This window comes from Saccostrea cucullata, unplaced genomic scaffold (genome assembly GCF_032062105.1).
Source record: "Saccostrea cucullata isolate Sc308-1 unplaced genomic scaffold, CSIRO_AGI_Scuc_v1 ctg11989, whole genome shotgun sequence".
NCBI lineage: Eukaryota > Metazoa > Mollusca > Bivalvia > Ostreida > Ostreidae > Saccostrea > Saccostrea cuccullata.
The window spans coordinates 753-20,409 of record NW_026923074.1 but is presented as its reverse complement, the minus strand read 5'-3'; the positions used below and the strand labels follow the sequence as shown (position 1 = coordinate 20,409).

Sequence of the window (19,657 nt, the reverse complement as noted above, 5' to 3'; positions counted from 1 at the left end):
TCCTTTTACTTAAAGAGAAGTAGCTACCTGTATGGCATACTGTGTTGGTAAACCCTGGTATACAGGAACACTGAAATCTGTTGATAAGATCGGTACACGAACCATTGTTTTGACACGGATCGCTTAGGCATTCGTCAATATCTTGAAAGTAAATAAAAAATAATAAATGTTATTAAGAAAGGAAAGTGAATAGATAATAAACATGACATAATGTTAGAAATGTACTGTGTTCAATTAAGATAATGGCAATATTTTGAGCTTACTACGTTATTAAGAGGGAGTCTATGAGAAAACCATGCAGGGGGCTATTCATGTTAGGTTCTCAATTTCACTTCCCATTATTATATTTATTCATTTCAAGGTATTGTAAGACTTTTCTGTAAATTTGGTCAAAATCTGCTGATCAGCATAGTGTACATGAGCACTATCTATGTTTGTCATTGGCAAATGGCCATAATGTTATAAAACACATGAAAAATACCAGTTACCTTTACAGCTTTACTTTATTACAAACAAATTTCTGGGAAAAGATATGGTGTATTTTATACACATATGAACAGTGTTAATCATTTCCATTATAAAACTTTTAAATTTGTTAAACTTTCAGCGGGAGACAACTCCAATTATCTCAAGATGTTCTAAAAATAGATTTTTCTTGCCTTAATTCTAAGAGCCATAAAACCTGATACACAGTAAAGAGAGAAAATTTTTTTTTGTTCCTTGAAGGTTCATTTAATAGTGTTTTTACCAGAAATTGGAATTTGTCGGATAATAAAATATAACAAAGTTATGATGAAAACAAACTTTTACCAATTTTTAAATCAACAAGGCCAATTCCAGCCCATATTAGACCTAATTCTTTAATGTTTCAAATCTAAATATTTATTACATATTTTGTAAAATGAACATAATAATCTACACATACTACAATAAATATTAATTTTTTCCTCAATTACAACATTCTGAAAAGATTACACTAATATACCATTCTTACAATTATTTTTAAACCTCAAAGGGTTTGGAGGGAGTTAACTTCACTAATATTTTTAAAGATGATTCAATAAAACTAAGATGTGTTTGTGAAACACGATACGCCCTTTGGCAACAAAGTTCTGAAAAGTTATTTTTAATATATAGGTCAAAGTCAAGGTCACAAGGTTAAAAGTTATGGCAAAGGTTAAAGTTGACAACAGAAAAACAGATAATCAGACAAACAGATAAACAGACAAATAGGACAAAACAATATACCGGTACGACCCTTATCTATGGATCCAGGTGCATATAAAGTATTCCATTACAATATAATGTACACATCTGTATTTAAATATACTTTGAATATCAAATATCTTCAGTAAGTATAGTTGAAGGAGAGTATGATGATTGATAAAGTAATGAGCTCCACAGATATGTATGTTTGGAACTTTGGAAGACATCGGGTTGAAATGTACTTATAAAACCACATTTAATAATTTTAAACTTCTAATAATCCTTTTAAGCATAAGGCCACAATTGCTAAAAAATTAAAACAGGAATTGATGCAATTTTCATACCATTTCAATGTGAATGGATTTACTTAACCACAATGGAATAAATTCAAGTACAGGTAATATTATATGCAATATAACTGTAAATCTATAAAACTGTATTGGAAGTTTTATAGAAAAAGAAAAAAAAAACATTCAAAATTCTACATTAACATTCTGAAAAATTATTTTACCCCAGTACATTTACCATGTTTGAGAACAAATAAAAAAAAAATTCCAAAAAGATGTACTTTCATTCTATAATGTTCTATTGAAAAATACACTACAGTATATCAATGAAATAACATCTCAACAAAATGATATAGTTTGTTGAAACCCTCGAAGTTGATCAATTCCCACTTTAATAAATGTCAATGGATTAAATGTAATTATATGAGGGATACACATCTGAGTACGTGTATTATTTATATAAACAATATAAGTAAAACTACGGTACAAAAACATTGAACTTAATGAGTTTCAGTCACAGCCATTTATTCTGTAAGTTCATTGGCTATTGCTTGGACACTGTCAAACTTCTGCTGCCTGAAGTTTCTTCAGCAGGATTAGCATTGTTGTTAACATCTAAAAATGTAGAAAATTCTTCTCATGATGTATTTCAACTTTATATAAAATTATTAGTAATCACAAAAAGAAAGGCCTATGGGCCACATTGCTCACCCTTTGGCCATGAACTTTAGCTATGATGCTGTTCTTAACCATATCTCCCCCCTCGCAAATTTATATTGTGCACCCCCACCCTACCCCCCTCAGGGGTCATGAATTGCAAAATTTAAAATCTACACATGACAGACAAATTTTAATAGAAAAATGTCACCTGAAAAACTCCGGCGACTTAAAGATACAAGATTTTTTTCTTATTAATGATTTTCCATAGTTTGAAAGTTTAATGAAACCATTCATAAACATCATACCGTTGACTTCAGTGCAATCTCTAAGATTAAGTGGAGGTATTGAGGCAATGGTTGAATAGGTCAGCTGCTCAACTATGTCTAAGTAAAAAGAAAATATATGGAAATAACAAACAGTATTCAAGTTCAAAAAATACAAATCTGGTGCAGGGCAAATATGGACCTGTATATAATAAGGGACAAATCCAATATCAAGTGTCTTGTTTGGCGTGCATAATTTGGTCAATTTACCAACTCCAGCGAACAAAAAAAAAACAAAAGAAAAACAAGAGGCTCACGGCCCACATCGTTACCTGAATGGCTTTGACCATTCTGTTCTTTGCCAGATTTCCCCCTTGTAATACATAATGGTACCCCCCTAACCCACTGATCATAATTAGACTAATTAGACTAATTACACTAACCCAGGATGATTTCAAACAAGTTTCATCTTTTCTGGCCCAGTGGTTCTTGAGAAGAAGAATTTTAAAGCTTTTTCCTTTATACTGTATACAGGGTTATTTTCGCCCCGTCTTATTTTCGCCCTTTCACACTTGAAATCAATTTTGCCCCTTTTTAAATTCGCCCAATCATAGTTTTCTTTAAGAAATGATATTGTATTTTTTGATTTCGCCCCGTTTTAAATTCGCCGAAATGAGGGTAAGGCGAAAGGGGCGAAAATAAAACGGGGGCGAAAATTTCCCTGTATACAGTATTTCTATGTAAAACTTTGATTCCCCATTGTGGCTCCGCCTAACCCCCTGGGGTCATGATTTGAACAATTTAGCTCTCCCTACTGTCTGACTGAGGTAAGAATTTGGAAGAATTAATCCAGAACTATGTGCAACATTTTGTATGCAATGAATATCCATTTTTTTCAATGGGTGGCACAATAGTAGATAGAATCTTCTATCGTTAACATGATAAATGTCCTACGGACCCGGTTTAACAATAGAATTTGTTCCGTGTATTCGTAATGTAGCAAACACGGGTGATAACTCGTAATCAGTGCATTTACCACTGTTTACTATGAACAATCTAGAGAGTTCCGATTGTAAACATGGCAGAAAAATGTTCACAAAATTTATTGGATTTTTGCCTTTATATGGATTATTTTTTTGGGATAAAAGGCATAATTATATGCAATCTCAAAAAGGTTTGTTTTGATTAATTTAGTAGTTATTTCCTGTGCAAATCCTTTTATATTCTTCAAAATCATTTCGGAGTGGATCCGCTCCGATTTGCTACATTGCAAGTATATGGGACGAATTCGAACTGTGGTGAGGGCTTGTTCCAAGACAGAGTTAGATTATTCTAGCTAGCACAATAGCTCTCTGGGATTGTCATAATATGTATTTTTTCAGAGAGCTATAGATCTGCTGCAGCTAAACCTATTGTTATGTCATTTTGTTGCCATAAACTTTTAACTACATAAGTAGCAAGTTTAGGAATCATATATATTCAAGACTTGTTTAGGAAAAAAATCAAGTTTAAGTATAATAATTCAAGGATATTATTTCATAACTTGGTCAGTTTGACAAATTTCTTATTACCTTCATCTATTGGGACTGATAGCTGTAGACGCAACCAAAAATCCCGGCTCAAAACTGGTGTGATGCCTTAGTCTTGTTTCGTTTTAGATAAACCATGAAAGGGATGTACACAACATCTCTCGCTCCGTTTCCAGTACAGACCAAGCGCGCATCTGATTCTTGTTTAGCTGTGCTAATGTGATTACATCGATACCCGCTCTGGATAGAATTAAATAACTTTCGGGCAGATCTATACCCTTAGAGTTAAGAGTCCAAATATTTGAGGTGGTGAAAGGTTTGTTTAACACTGCCGTTCAAATAATATATCGCCGTTTCTTCACAATCTTCACCAAAATCACACATACCCGACGACATCGCTGCCATTTTTCCTCCATGTAAATAATGACTTTTTTACTCTTCATGCACTGAAGAGTTCGAAAAGATCGATAATTCGGTAAAAAATAAAGAGATTCAAAAGTGTATATCTCGAGATTCATTGTAAATCCAAGAAATTCCTTGAAATATGTTGTGTAAAATAACTAATTAAATCAGATAGATAATTATAAACAAAAGTTCACCCGTTCTATCAAACACAGCACTGCGTTTCTCATAGAGATATAAAAAGTCAAGTGAATTTTCTCTTATAAAACCTTTTGAATTTCCCAAATTAATAAGATCTGGTAAACAAAATTCAACTATAAACAAAAAGTTATACTTATTAATTCAACATAAAACACAAATTTTTTCGAAATCATTGATTCATTTTATTTTTTTGAAGGGCTTATAAAAGTGCTATTTTTTTCTTGAAAATCCAGCCTACCAGTGGGCTATAAATAGATTCGGGGCTATCTCGATTAGGAGGACACCTTTGTTAAAAAAATTTTCACAATAGTTATATATGTCCACTCTCTTCAAAATTATGTATTTAAAATCATCTTTTTAAAATGTGACTTGTGTAACCAATTTTTAATTTTGCATGATTTTCTCGTAGACTCGCTCTTAAGATATCAAAATACATTAAAATAAAATAGTAATGATTCAAAGAGACATGTACCTGTCTGACACATCAGTCCAGTGAAGCCACCCCTACAAGTACAGGTGAAATCATTAACGTGGTCATGACAAGTCCCACTATTCTGACAAGGCCCACTTGCACATTCATATCTAAATATATACATTCAAGCGACAAGAATGATTGTATTAAAGTATATATTTGCATATCCACTGCTCTCTCCCACTATGAACATGCAGCGAGCAACTGCGTTCATACAACTATAGACGCACCTGCTTCAGCTATGAGTGCAATTGCTCTAGCTCATTCGTGTAGAACAAGTTCAACTACAATTGTAAGACGCGTTGAGAAGTATATATATGAAGTGTTTCGTAAAAGCACTAAAAATAAGTTTTTAATAATATTTTTTGGAAAAAAAGGAATTCAGAACAATTTAAAATTGCTGTTTGATATTTTTAAAAATTTAATTTTGGTAAATGTATTTAATTGTAATATAAAACCATTTAAAAATTAAATAGAACTCCATATTTTTATTTTTACGTACCATGAATACTTGTACAAAGAACGATAACTCTTCACACTTGGGTAATAACATTCAGAAAAAGATCTAGATCTAGGGGCCTATATCTTTTTCAAGAAAAAAAAAATAAGAAAAATACAAAAAAAAAAAAAAAAAATCACAAAAAAGCATACTGGAGTAATAATCATAATACACGCATACTCATTTTTATCATAGTGTTAAATTACTTATTTTTGTCAGATGATTTCAATAACGTTGATCGATGACGTCACGACTGCATCAAAACAAAAATTAAGAGAATGTTATGACGGCACTGCTTGTATCCAGATAACTGTGTTTGAGAGGGAAATAGTTTATAAATTGTTTGTGATTTATTAGAGAAAAGGAGTATTGATCAGGTGTACTGAAATTAAAGCTGTATTAAAGGTTTTCTTTACTGAAGACAGAAGAAGCTGCGTCCTTATATAACTCAAGATTTCCTCTGATATTTTTGAAAACATCAAAGAATGCAAATATAAGTAATAAACAACGATTATTTAGTGGACATGGCGTAATGAATAGCAATAGCTCTGCTGGCATATTTTCCATGATGCGCTAGCGCGCATCATGGAATATGCCAGCAGAGCAATTGCTATTCATAACGCCATGTTCACTAAATAACGTTGTTTATTTCTTAAATAAACTGTAAAAAAAAATCAATTTTTTTCACTATTCTTTATTTGCAAATGAACAATTCTAAATCAAACCGCAGCCATTTATTTAGCAACCTTAAAAGAATTCACAGATGATTGTTTCGCCACGATTTATATTTTTGCAAGTTAAATAAGGCCGAATAAAAGTTAACTGTAATAGAAACATTTCGAAATATGTAGTTGCTAGCTGTAAAGAACAGATGTATTTGTAAAAAAAAAACTGAAAAGTTAACTTGATCATGATGAGAGTATGGAACGAATTTATAAAAACAAATATCAAAGAAATGTCTACAAATATTCTAGAAACTATCAAGGGGAGTCAAGGTACCAAGTACAAAATACAATTCAAAACGTTGTTAAATAAGCACATTCCTAAAATTATTCAATACACTTTCTGAACTGATTTTATTATTTTTTCAATGCTCCATGTTTTTTTTTCAAATTTTCTTTTGGGGTAACAATAATAAACTCCACATAAATATCCCTTTTCAAAAATTTTCACTTTATCCAAATAGAATCCTTAGTTTTCTTTTTACTTTTAATAACAGAAATATTTATGATGCTATGGTTTATAAATCTATATCATTCGATCAAGGACAAAACTCTCCCCAATTTTAGCATCTCGGATGATGATTATGTTTCTTTTGTCATTTTAGAATCGTAATTAAGATAATAAGTTGACAATTGTGTATTTTCTTTTAAATAAATACCTGTTTGACACCTGTGTCCCGTGTAGCCAGGTAAACAGTAACACCTGTAATTCTGAGTGATTCTCTGTCGTATACACGTGCCGCCATTTGTACAAGGAGAACTCACACACGGACTCACGTCTAAGATTGATACACGTGCAATCATACATATAATACATTATCAAGAACTTTAGAATTTCTTTTGAAATGTTTGACGAAAAAGATTGTTCTAAATATACTTACCATGTACCTTGATATTCAGGCACCTTGATTCGCTGGTTTTCCTGCCAAATTTCAAAAAACCTTTTATTGATTTTCTTATCTGATTTAAATGTCTTTATTTATGAAGAAAACATATTTAGCCAATTTAAAGAAAGAGATAATTTAAACAAAAATAATTGAAAGATGAATCTTATACTTAAATGCCCAGAAAATACCCAGTTTTTTTAAATTATTCATTTTTGTTTTAAATATTTAATCATATATTAGAGACAGATGTAAACTACTAATTGAAGCTTTATACCCAAACGTGTCTTCGGCTAGAGCACAAACAATATGAGATCCTACTTGGTTCTGCTGAGGTATCCAGGAAGTGCTGTGTAGCAACCTCTAATGATAAAACGCCGCTTAATGATACAAACAGCATTAAGCGTTGCAATTGCAACGCTTAATGCCATAAATTATTGCATTAATAGATGACATTGTCAACCGCTAATGCTAAATCGCCGCTTAATGACAGAATTATATCATTAAGCGTCACAAATGCAGTGCAACACCGACGCTTAATGAAACAAGCAAATATCGACATATTCGACGCTTAATGAAACACACGAGTGTATCATTAAGCGTTGCAGTTGCAACCCTTAATGATAGAAAATTTAGAAATCGCTTGTAATATCTAAGAGAAACACACATCCACCTTTCCTGAACAATGAGATATCACTTGTCAAACTATTTATATATGCCCTTGTGCTATATAAATGGTAATTATTGAAGTTTTACTGTGTTTTTCTATCTAGTCATCCCGTGGGGATCCGAATTAGAATAGGTCCTCAGTACCTCCTTGCTTGTCGTAAAAAGCGACTAAATGGGGCGGTCCTTCTAATGAGACCGTATTAACCGAGGCCCCGTGTCACAGCAGGTGTGGCACGATAAAGATCCCTCCCTGCTCAAAGGCCCTGAGTGCCGAGCATAGGCCTAAATTTGCAGCCCTTCACCGGCAATGGTGACGTGTCCATATCAGTGAAATATTCTGGAGAGGGATGTTAAACAGTATACAATCAATCAATCAATCAATCTATCTAGTCAAGGGAACGTCTTTAAGCCCCGGATGTTTAAGAGACAGACAGCCAGATAGCTGGAAGAAAGAGATACAAACAAAGGGATAAATTAAATGATATTCAAATCCTATAAAAGAACCACTTTTTTTAGTGAAAATACAGAAGCAAACAAGCAATTAAATTCCTTTTAAATTGATACAATGATTTTAATAGTTAACCTGAAATATATATATATTTTATTTGAATATTTTTATCGAAACCTTGTATTTTAGATTTGATACAGCTTAACACATATCACTGTTAACGTTTCAGATATACGTATCGAGATTTAAACTACTGTATTTTTAATCTGCTTCGTTTCTCTAAATTCCGAAAAAGAGGGACATCAATATTGACAACTTATGTTTAAGGATATATAACAAAGAATACAAGTAATACATAGAATAATATATATTGTGTTGAGAAAAAGGTTCATTTATGCTTTTTTGTGAGCAGTGTTACTTGAATACATCACTGTTGCATGATTATTTTAGAATCAAATTTGAATTCTAATATATATCAAATTGCGATATTCATATTGACTGAGGTTGAGGAGGCTTTTTTTTAATTCTAAATGTCGCATATTTCATTTGTAGTATATTTTTTTTCTTCTAAGACTAAGTTTAAATCTGACTAATATTAAAATGAAATAGATTTAAATTAGTAGTTCTTTATTCGGTACAAGACCCTCTTCATTAATACTAGTATTCATCAGAAGTATTTTGTTCACTGCGAATGGGTATTGAAAGGTCGCATGAAAGGTCCGACTATGCTTTACTTGCATTGGTTAATACTTTAATGAAAATATTATCGTCTCATGCAACTACGGTCAGAATGGGAGAGGATCGTACATTTTGACCGTGGTTTGCGATGTTCCAAAGTTTTCACTATAGCAAATCAAAGTTCCAAAGTTTTTACTTTGCTTCTCTAATTAATTTTATTAAACTATAGAAAACTATATAGTTTTCTGTAGTATTTTTTTTTAAAACTGTTTAAATTTCAGACTTATAAGCAGAACCGACTAACAGGTGAGTATTAATAGTACATGTATACCGAAATAGATCATTATTTACTGACAATTGCAGTGGAGACAGACTGAAATCTTTCTAGTTACGAATAGAATTAACCACTTTTGAAAAATATAAGAAATTATTGTTTCTAATTATTCCAAACATAAAGTACAATGCTTTGATATACTTGGACTTTTGGTATTTAAGGCATGGCATTCTTGGTGCTACATAATTAAATTTGAAATCGATTTCACTTGGCCACTAGCTCATCTGATTCTATTAATATAAAGTAGCACAAATGCAAGGAAAGAAAGAAACACAGAAGTCTTTCTGTGTGCTGTCTAGTTGGCAAAAATTAGCACGAGTTAGAGTTTTAATTGCAATGACATTTATTTAATTTTCATTTTTTTTTTATCGTTATAAAAAATACTTTGATTGGAAATAGTTACTTTAAAGGCAGAGATTTTTTACCGGGTGGTAAATTCCAGGTGAGGGAGGGGCTTATTTTGTACAGGTGTAAATGCCTTGGGGGCTAGCAGTCTATCTGTGGTCATCTGTCTCATAATCCCTATACACAGGAAGTGATTTAATACACAGTGAAATACCCCAGGTGTCAAACCTTACCTGTGTTGGGGATTTCGAGACAATTTTAAAATTAGTAGTAGAAGGGTTTTTCAATTAAATATTGATTTATTTTTGACTGTTTGAAATCACCCCTACCCATTTAAAAAATTATGATAGCATAGTAATAAATTCAAATATTAAAACAGATTGTTTTAGATGTTAGTGTATATGTTAATTAAAAAAACAACTCTTGTAACAAACAAATTAGACTCATGCATCCCATCTTTTAAGTAAATGAAAAGAGAGTCGTGTTAACCACATTTCACTGAAAAAAGATTTCTAGATTTATCCTAACCTTAATAAAGCTTTGTGACCATGAGCATGCTAAAAGATTGCTTGTAAATTCTATTTGATTAAAAAAGAAAAATATCTATAAGTGACCCATGATTAGAATCATTTTTTTTAAAATTACTTCACACAGTGCTGCTCTGAACTTTATCAATAACATTTCCACTTAGATTTACCATACAGCATATTTACATTAATATAAAAACTTTATTTGAAAAAAAATTATTATGTACCAAAGATTAATTTTTGAAAAAAATGCATATCATATTATAATCCTATTAAATACTGAAGGTATATTTCATTCATATATTATCAACATAAAAATATTCATAGTAAAACAGTTTTTGTATACCATGTTCATTAAACATCACAGGATCAAAAGTTAATTAGAAGGTCACCACGAGTTCCAAACAAGGTGTACAGGGTATACACAGAGACCAGTAAGTAAATGTCAATCAAGTTTCAGCATCCAATGATGGACCTTCACGCACTTGATTGACAGGGCTAACCCAGACCAGGTATTTCTTAAGGCGGTGCTTAAAATCTCTGCCTTTAAGACCCTGGGTAGCACATGTAATTTAGATGATAAAAAGAAACGTAGGTTGCATATAAAGAAAGTCTGTGGCAAAAATTTCCAAGTAAAGGGGAGGGCCTCAAAAAATGGAGAATAAAAAATTCCTAATCTTCCCAAAAACATTAAAGAAATATTTAACTTAAGTAGGATTCTTCTCTGGTTTCTGACTAGATGGAATATTCAAAGTATATTTGTTGATATGTCTTATGTATTTAGACTTTGAGATTGAATACTGTTCGTTATCTCCATATCCTTCATGTAAGGATTTAAAAGACCACATTTTTCTCTCCTCATCACAATTATACAACTTGAAATAGAAATAGTAAACTGCGTTTGAAAACTAGCAGGGACTATATTTTTGGCGGAATGGTGGCCTATGAAAATATCTTCTTTTTCTTCCCCTCAAAATTATTATAGAACATTGAATTTAGTTATATTTTTTACGCAATCAAACTTTAAGACTAGACGAAATTTTCAAATGTAAGTTAAATCAATAATAAGGGACTAAAGTTTCAAAATATATCAAATAAATAAGATTTTTCTACACATACTAGAACTAAATGCTTCAAATCTAAGTACAGATTTGAGCCCAAAATCCGTAAAAAGTGTTATTTCTCTCTTAGTAAACAATCAAAACTATTAGTTTTTGAATCATTTTGTACCTTTATGTGACAACATTACTATATGTGAAAATTGGAAAAATTAAAATGTAGGAAGCATATAAAAATAACTAATAAATCCTAAAAGAAATTAAGAAAAATAGAGGAAACTCGGATTTCCAAATATCCGTAAAGAGTGTTAATTATTTCTCTCTTAGTAAACGATAAAAACTATTATTTTTTGTATTATTTTGTACCTTTATTTGACAACGTTACTATATGTGAAAATTGGAAAAATTAAAATGTAGGAAGCATATAAAAATAGCTACTAAATCCTTAAAAAAAATAAGAAAAATAGAGGAAATTCGGATTAGCAAATATCCATTTTATTTAAATTATCCTTGTCAATTTGGTAATATTATCTTACAGGCCCTATATGTTAGTATCTTTTTATGCAGAAATAAAAAAAAAAACTAGTCTTTTGAACTACAAGTAGAGATCGCATTATTGGAAACAGTAATTTTTTTTAGTTCTACTGGTCAGAGACCAGAAGAGCTTAATATGCGATAGTCAAGCTGTCCGTCTGTCTGTACACAATTTTTAAAAACGTTACTCCATTTTACAGTTGTGGTCTGATTTTTAATATAACTTGGCACACAAGTAGACTACACTAAGATACATAAAATAGTGCATGGGTTTTTGATTTCGATGCACGGTGTTGCCATGGTTACTAAAAGTAGAATTTTCTGTGACATTTCTTTAAAATGCTACTCCTCCTACAGTTTTGATCTGAATTCATTATAACTTGGCACACAAGTAGACTACACTAAGATACATAAATTAATGCATCGGTTTTTCATTTTCCATGTTGCCATGGTGACTAAAAATAGTTTTTTTGTGAAATTCCTTTAAAATGCTACTCCTCCTACAGTTTTGATCTGATTTCAATATTACCTGGCACACAGGTAGACTACACTAAGATAAATAAAATAATGCATCGGTTTTTGGTTTTGATGAACGGTGTTGCCATGGTTACTAAAAAAAGATTTTTATGTGAAATTCCTTTAAAACGCTACTCCTTATACAGTTTTGATCTGATTTCAATATAACTTGGCACACAAATAGACTACATTAAGATACATAGGATATGTTATCGGTTTTTGATTTCGATGAACAGTGTTGCCATGGTTACTAAAAGTAGAATTTTCTGTGACATTTCTTTAAAATGCTACTCCTCCTACAGTTTTGATCTGAATTCATTATAACTTGGCACACAAGTAGACTACACTAAGATACATGAAATAGTGCATCGGTTTTTGATTTTGATTAAACAAGGTTGCCATTATTAGTAAAAATAGAAATGTCTGTGAAATTCCTTTAAAAGCTACTCCTTTTACAGTTTTGGTCTGATGGCAATGGCTTCTTTTCTCATCCTTTGTTATAAGTACAAACCAGTAGAGCTACAGTCTCGACAGAGACTTCTGGTTTTAATGTTAAGATCAGACGACACGTTCCTCAAAAATATATAATTTTTCTAAGAGATTGTCATTGAAGTATAGGTACTTAAACAAGATTCCTCGCAAAAATAAGGGTACCTTACCAGCCATTTGGACAAGATACCAAAGGTTCATATTTCTTATATGACTCTTATGGGTAATCTTCTGAACGGCCTATCTCACCATTTTTTGGTGTACCTATATTTAAAAACATTTTTGATTACAATATAGAAATCAGAGGAGAATGCCAAATATGAGTATTTTTATTTTTTTCCAAGAGATACAAAACATATTATTAAGGAACGTGTCGTTTGACCTTAATGTCCAGGAAAAAGGTAATGACCTTGACCTGACTTTGCCTCTAATATTAAACGGTCAAAGTAAATCTCACTAATACTTTCACTAACTGATATTGTCTTCTTGATTCTGTGAAAATTTCATTAATTTTAAAATACAAAAAATGTGAGAGGAATCCTACCTTTACCAACATAAAATATTTATAAATGTAAATAACCCCCACCCCATCCCATCCCGACGCTTACTAACATACTTTGTCTCATTACTTCTCCTTAAATTGAAAACTTCCATTAAACTACAGCGTAGTTTGATCGGTTTTTTTTTTATTTTGATGAGAAAGTCGGTGATGTTACATTGGACGACAGACTGAAATTTATAGGGTTTTTTTTCACGTAAAAAAGAACATATCCGTAAAAAAAATTTTTAGTGTTTACTTTAGTTAACAATAGTACCAAAATAAACATTTAGAAACTTATATTTACTATTAATAGTGAAAACGTAGGAGCTTTGATTTACTACAGTGAAAACTTTGGAACTTAATTAACAATAGTTGAGACTTTGAAACTTTGATGTAATTATGTGTTGATTCCTATTCTTAATATTTCAATATATTTCAAGGTTAAGATTCAGAAAAAGGTTCCAAAATTTATTTTAGGAACAGGACCACTTCTCTAAAAGAATAATGTACAAGAAATGAATACTAGTACATGCATTAATAGAGAGGGTTTCTTTTGTACCGAAAAAAGAACTATTCATTTAAATCTATTTCATTTTAATATTAGACAGATGTAAGCTTAGTCTTTAAATATATCGAAAGAAAAAAAAATCTATGTCGAGACTGTAGCTCTACTCGTTTGTACTTCCTTCTAATAAAGGAAGAAAAAAGTAGCAGTTAGGGCTTAAAACTTAACAAAAGCAAAAAATAAAATGACGGTCCTTAATTAAGTCTATTTTTGTGGCAAGATTGCAATAAAACTACAACTGCAGTAATAGCTTTCAATAAAATTTTTCAGAATTTTCAATTTTAGTTACCATGGCAACATCAATTAACAAAATCAAAAAAACACGAAACTGATAATAGTGTATGCCAATATAGTCTACTTGCATGCCAAATTTTATTGCAATCTGACTAAAACTGTAGGAGGATTAGCATTTTGAAGGTATTTCACGGACATTTCTATTTTAGTAACCACGGCAACACCGTTCATCGAAATTAAAATCCGATATATTTAAGTGTAGTCTACATGTGAGCTAAGTTATTTTGAAATCAGACAAAAAATGTTGGATAAGTAGCATTTTATTTCAATTTTTAGTACCTAAGGCAAACACCTTTCACAGAAATCAAAAATACATACAGAAAATAAGTATCTTAGTGAAGTTTACTTGTGTACCAAGTTATATTGAAATCAGACCAAAACTGCAGGAGGAGTAGCATTTTGAAAAATTGTTTACAGACAGACGGACAGGCAAATATACTACAAAATGAAGTATGCGTCATTAAGAATCTTAAAAAAATCAGCTTCATCAACTTCATTCGACACGTTTTTTTTTATAATTTGATAATTATATACTTGTACTATTTTTCAAAATTGATTCTAAAATAATCATGCCACAGTAATGTATTCAAGTAAAAGTGATAACAAATAATGAATAAATGAACCTCCTTCTCAAAATAATATATTATTTAATGTATTGCATTCATTTGTATTCTTTGTGTTTTATATACTTAAACATAAATTGTCAATATTGATGTCTCTCTTTTTCGAAATTTGGAGAAACGAGGCAGATTAAAAATACAATTATAGTGAAAATTGTAAATTTATTTCTCGATACGTATATCTGAAATGTTAATAGTGACATGTGTTAAGCTGTATCAAATTTAAAATACAAAGTTCGGAATATCCAAATATATTCGATATATTTTAGGTTGACTATTAAAATAATTTATCAAATTAAAAGGAATTTAATAGCTTGTTTGCTTCCGTATTTTCAGTAAAAAAAAATGGTCCTTTTAAAATGATTTGTGTATATATAATTTATCCCTTTGTTTGTATCTCTTTCTTCCAGCTATCTGACTGTCTCATCCGGAGCTTAAAGACGTTCCCTTGACTAGATAGAAAATACAGTAAAACTTCAATAATTACCATTTATATAGCACAAGGGCATTTATAAATATTTTGACAAGTGATATCTTATTGTTCAGGAAATGTTGATGTGTGTTTCTCTTAGATATTACAAGCGATTTCTAAATTTTCTATCATTAAGAGTTGCAACTGCAACGCTTAATGATACACTAGTGTGTATCATTAAGCGTCGAATATGTCGATATTTGCTTGTTTCATTAAGCGTCGGTGTTGCACTGCATTAGTGACGCTTTATGATATAATTCTGTCATTAAGCGGCGATTTAGCATTAGCGGTTGATGATGTCAGCTATTAATGCAATAATTTATGGCATTAAGCGTTGCAATTGCAACGCTTAATGCTATTTGTATCATTAAGCGGCGTTTTATCATTAGAGGTTGCTACAGTGCTGACAAAGTATGTTCCAGGTCTGGAGGAGACAGACTGTAGTGAAGTATAGGTCATACCGGCAGGTGAAGTGATGTCCATCTTTGTAATTCTGTTATGGATTAAAACATTCCAACATTAGGTTTCACAGAATTTGATCACGTGATCAACTATGTTCATTTCCCAGAGAACCTTTTGACATTGTTGTTTATTTCTTAATAATATTCACCTTCTACTATCCGAAGCATAAAAGGACACGTGGAAGGTTTGTAATATGTTTGTCTGTAAGGTTGTTCCAGCAGCGGGGGTGGGGCTGACAAACACTGGTTTGTCGTTGCATCTCCCGGACAGTGGAGGCGTTTTAATTAGAAACTGAAAGAAATCACTGCTATTTAAATACAAATATGTCATGAAATTCTTTTTCCGGTATTTAACCCCTTACATGACATAGCATTATGCATTTCCACGCTTCTGACTTGAAAGACAGGTAAAATGTGAAAAACATTCATAAATTTGTTAATGCTGGAAATATCAGAATAAATCTTGTACCATTGGAAAGAGAAAATAAATATGGTTAAATAATATACAGAAAATGTTTTTATAGGCTGTACGAGTTTTTTACTAGCTTGAGTGAAACTTTGCGCTCTATTTGAGCGATTTTGCCATTATCGATATAAATGCGGGGGAAACATGTTATATATCAAAATGATGAATTCTGGTGTTTACACCCCAACCCAAACCAACCCCCCCAAACATTCTTAAAATTGAATTGAAATAAAAATGTACAACATGTTCATAATTTTCAACACACCAATAAAATGTTTTTGATATATTAAACTTAGCAAAAAAACTATAATAAAACTCATTATTTAATAAATGGAAATTCCAGCATGGTTATGGTGTAATTTGTTGCCATGGCAACTGAAATGAAATTTTTATAACCAATTTCAGAAACAACACAATGCTTGCTTTCAGAATATATATACATTGTTATATACAAAAATTACAAGAAATACCCCCCAAAATGCATGAAATCTTAATATCAATATGTCTACAAATGCATAAAATCTTTGCCGTGAAAATAAAAAAACTTTACATCTTGAACGAATGGATATTGGATCCATAAAAAGGCTTTGTTGTAGAAGCACAATATATCGGATCTAAAATAATTACATTTGCTAACACTGAATTTTGCTGTCTAATTGACAAGTGTTTGCTCGAATAATTTCGTTTTTGTTAATCACAGAGGGAAAAAAAAATCATTTTATGAGTTAAAATTTGATACTGCTTACCTGTAATGTAACGGAAGATATTCGGGTATTCGTTCCGTAAGCAGTACTACCAATAGATATCGTCGATTTAGGGAAATCTTCCATTGTAACAGCTACAGCAAAGATCCCATTTTGTGTGTGATTAGATGGAAACTTAATAGTGCAGGTTCTCTGTTGTAAAAGTAGTATACCTAAAATTATTGCATTCATAGGAAGGTAAATGACACATGCAAACTATCAAATGTTATATCTTACACTATCGATAGTAGCAGCAGGCAGTGCATTACATATTGAGGCACATTCTGTTCCAGTTGACCAGCGACATCGAATGTCATCGCCATCGGCATCAGCAACAGGGATTCGAATGTCACTTTGACAGTTATATTGTACTCTGGTGACGCAAATAACGCAATTCATTTAAATATAAAATTAGCAATGATCAAAAAAAGTTTGAAAATTACAACTATCCAAAGAAAACTATTATTAAAGACATTATGTCCATATATTTTCTAGTTTTGATTTTGTTAGTGTGTACATACATATACATAGGTTTTCCTGTTGTAATTGGGCTAGTATTTGGCTTATGAGTATCACTTCTTTGTTTTAAATTAACTATTGTTCCAATAGACCAACTTCCCCCGGCTCGATTACTTAATGTCACCCATGCACCACCAGTGAACCTAAAGAATATGAAATTAATCAAAATCAATTAAAACCATCATAATTATTTGTTCAATATATCTTCGTCTTATCATTTTGTAAGATATATTAATTTAAATGATGAATAGGTAAATAAAGACTTACTCAACTTTGAATGGACCTGGTCCTGGAAATGTATATGTAAAGGTTCTCTCCCCTTGTTCCCAGTTTCCAGACACACTAGCACCAGTGCATATATTATTGACATTGTGGAGGTTCACAGCTGGAGTACATCCAGACGTACATCGCCAATACGTTGTACTCATTCCAGTTACAAGTTGTCCTATACGAGAAGTATTGCATCCTGGCCCCGCTCCATATCTCCAACCAAGTCGAAAGGAAAACTGAACCTGTAACCAAAAAAAAAATAGTAATGAAAAATAAAAAAAAAAATAAAAATAAAAAAATAAAAATTCAAACCTTTAGTATTATTTATTGTGTGAAAATTTGATTCTTTAAAAATTACGTTTTTCTTATATAGAATTCAGAAGTAAAAGTTCACATGTTGAAAATGTACCGAAATATATAAATTTATAAATCCTTGATTTTTTTCATAAAAAAGAAAAAAAAAAACATGCACAAAAGACACAAAAGTACAAGACGTTAAGGTCAATGATATATATAGCAAGACACGCCTCATATCCATTTCCTGTTGATTTCCAACTTATTGTGCCTCCCCTAAAGCGGTCAGCCTTTGTTACATACAGTAATTGCAAACCGAAGAAGAAGAGAAGTAAAGCCTTGCGTTGCATTTTGTTAACTCACTAAATTTCTTAAATTTCTACCCTTATTTATACTATGGTGCTTTTTTAAAACACTCAATCGAAGTCCAGTAAAGACAGAAAACTGATAATAAATTATTTACATTCGTTGATGTGATTTTTTCTTTGAAACAAGGAACAAGGAAGATTCAAAGAAATGCCCACTTGTACTTGTAATCTGAATGTCAGGTTACCATGAACTGATCTGATTCAATGTTGATAAAAACAAATTGTTTGAGTAGAATTAGATGAATTTGTCAAACTTAGTTATTTTACTGTTTTTTTATTAAGTTTATTAATTTTTCTTTTTTGGAAATTAGCACTTATACCTTATTTGGCAACAATGGATTTGGTTATTTTTCATTATTTTTTAAAGGTTTTTAAAAGAACGCGGCCAAAGAGTTATTTATGCATATCCGTCCATATAAAATTTCACAGTCTTACTTTAAAAATGTGATTCCTGAGTCTTATTCATATTTTCGCCTTTTTTATGCAACCATAGGGTTAAATAATTTTTTTTACATGATTGCATCAAAGCATTTTTGAGAAAGGGAAATCAATGCTTTAACAAAATGGCTCATGCCTTTTATCATTTTATAAAATAGAAAAGTTTTGCTTAATAAAAGAAACAAAATACATACAAGTTTTTAGAATAAGTGTCTTAATTATTACTTTATCATTTACTTATTATTTCACTTTCGTTAGAATGACAATGAACTGTACGAATCATGATAAATCAAAAGTCTTATCACTGACAGAACATGAAAGGGAAATTTTGTTTAAAAGGGTACAAACCACTTAAAGGTTTGAGCCAATCATTCCCCGTAATTTCATTCCAAGTATATATTTCTAGACTTAAAAAACGCTTAATCACATTAAGTAAACTTTGTATATTGTTTAATATATATTACATATAAGATTAAAAACGTTCTTTAACTTTTTCGGAAAGAAACATTGATAACCTTTTAATTTTGGTTATGTTTATCAATAGATTATCAATTTAGACAAAATACGTGTATGTGTCTGTATATATTATACTTACCTAATATAAAAAGCCAAGAAGAAAACCCGTAACAAACAAAACAAATTAAGATATATAAAAATATTACGTCTTTTGTTTTCAGAATATTTCTACATACTGCAAATATACAACCATTCTCATATATTGAATCAATCCTAACCAATCTCTAAGAAGATATTTTTTCTGGCCAGTAATTACAAATGGATTTTGATGTTAACAATTTGATAAAGTTTGAACCAAAAGTTAACTGACCATAAAAGTCATCCGGTTGATATGAAGTTTGATCAGCAGTCACTGTGGTTGTACACT

The 19,657-nt window shown here is 31.0% G+C and overlaps 1 protein-coding gene and 1 long non-coding RNA gene across 2 annotated transcripts; both read right to left on the bottom strand.

Moving 5' to 3' along the window:
- Positions 1–27: 27 nt before the first annotated feature.
- LOC134263069 (sushi, nidogen and EGF-like domain-containing protein 1) lies at positions 28–17,878 on the bottom strand (the record flags this gene model as incomplete). The annotated part of the gene is made up of 12 exons (XM_062745373.1): positions 17,672–17,878; positions 17,407–17,547; positions 17,123–17,258; positions 16,889–17,038; positions 15,826–15,968; positions 15,624–15,708; positions 9,828–9,832; positions 7,403–7,474; positions 7,123–7,163; positions 6,912–7,020; positions 5,021–5,130; positions 28–141 (listed from the first exon to the last, which is right to left on the bottom strand). Coding segments are annotated over exons 1-12 (1,267 nt in total), but the record flags the coding sequence as incomplete, so codon positions are not given.
- Positions 1,661–4,700, bottom strand: LOC134263070 (uncharacterized). Its single transcript, XR_009991175.1, has 3 exons — positions 3,988–4,700; positions 2,459–2,536; positions 1,661–2,108 (listed from the first exon to the last, which is right to left on the bottom strand). It is a non-coding gene; the product is annotated as an uncharacterized LOC134263070 (long non-coding RNA).
- Positions 17,879–19,657: the final 1,779 nt, after the last annotated feature.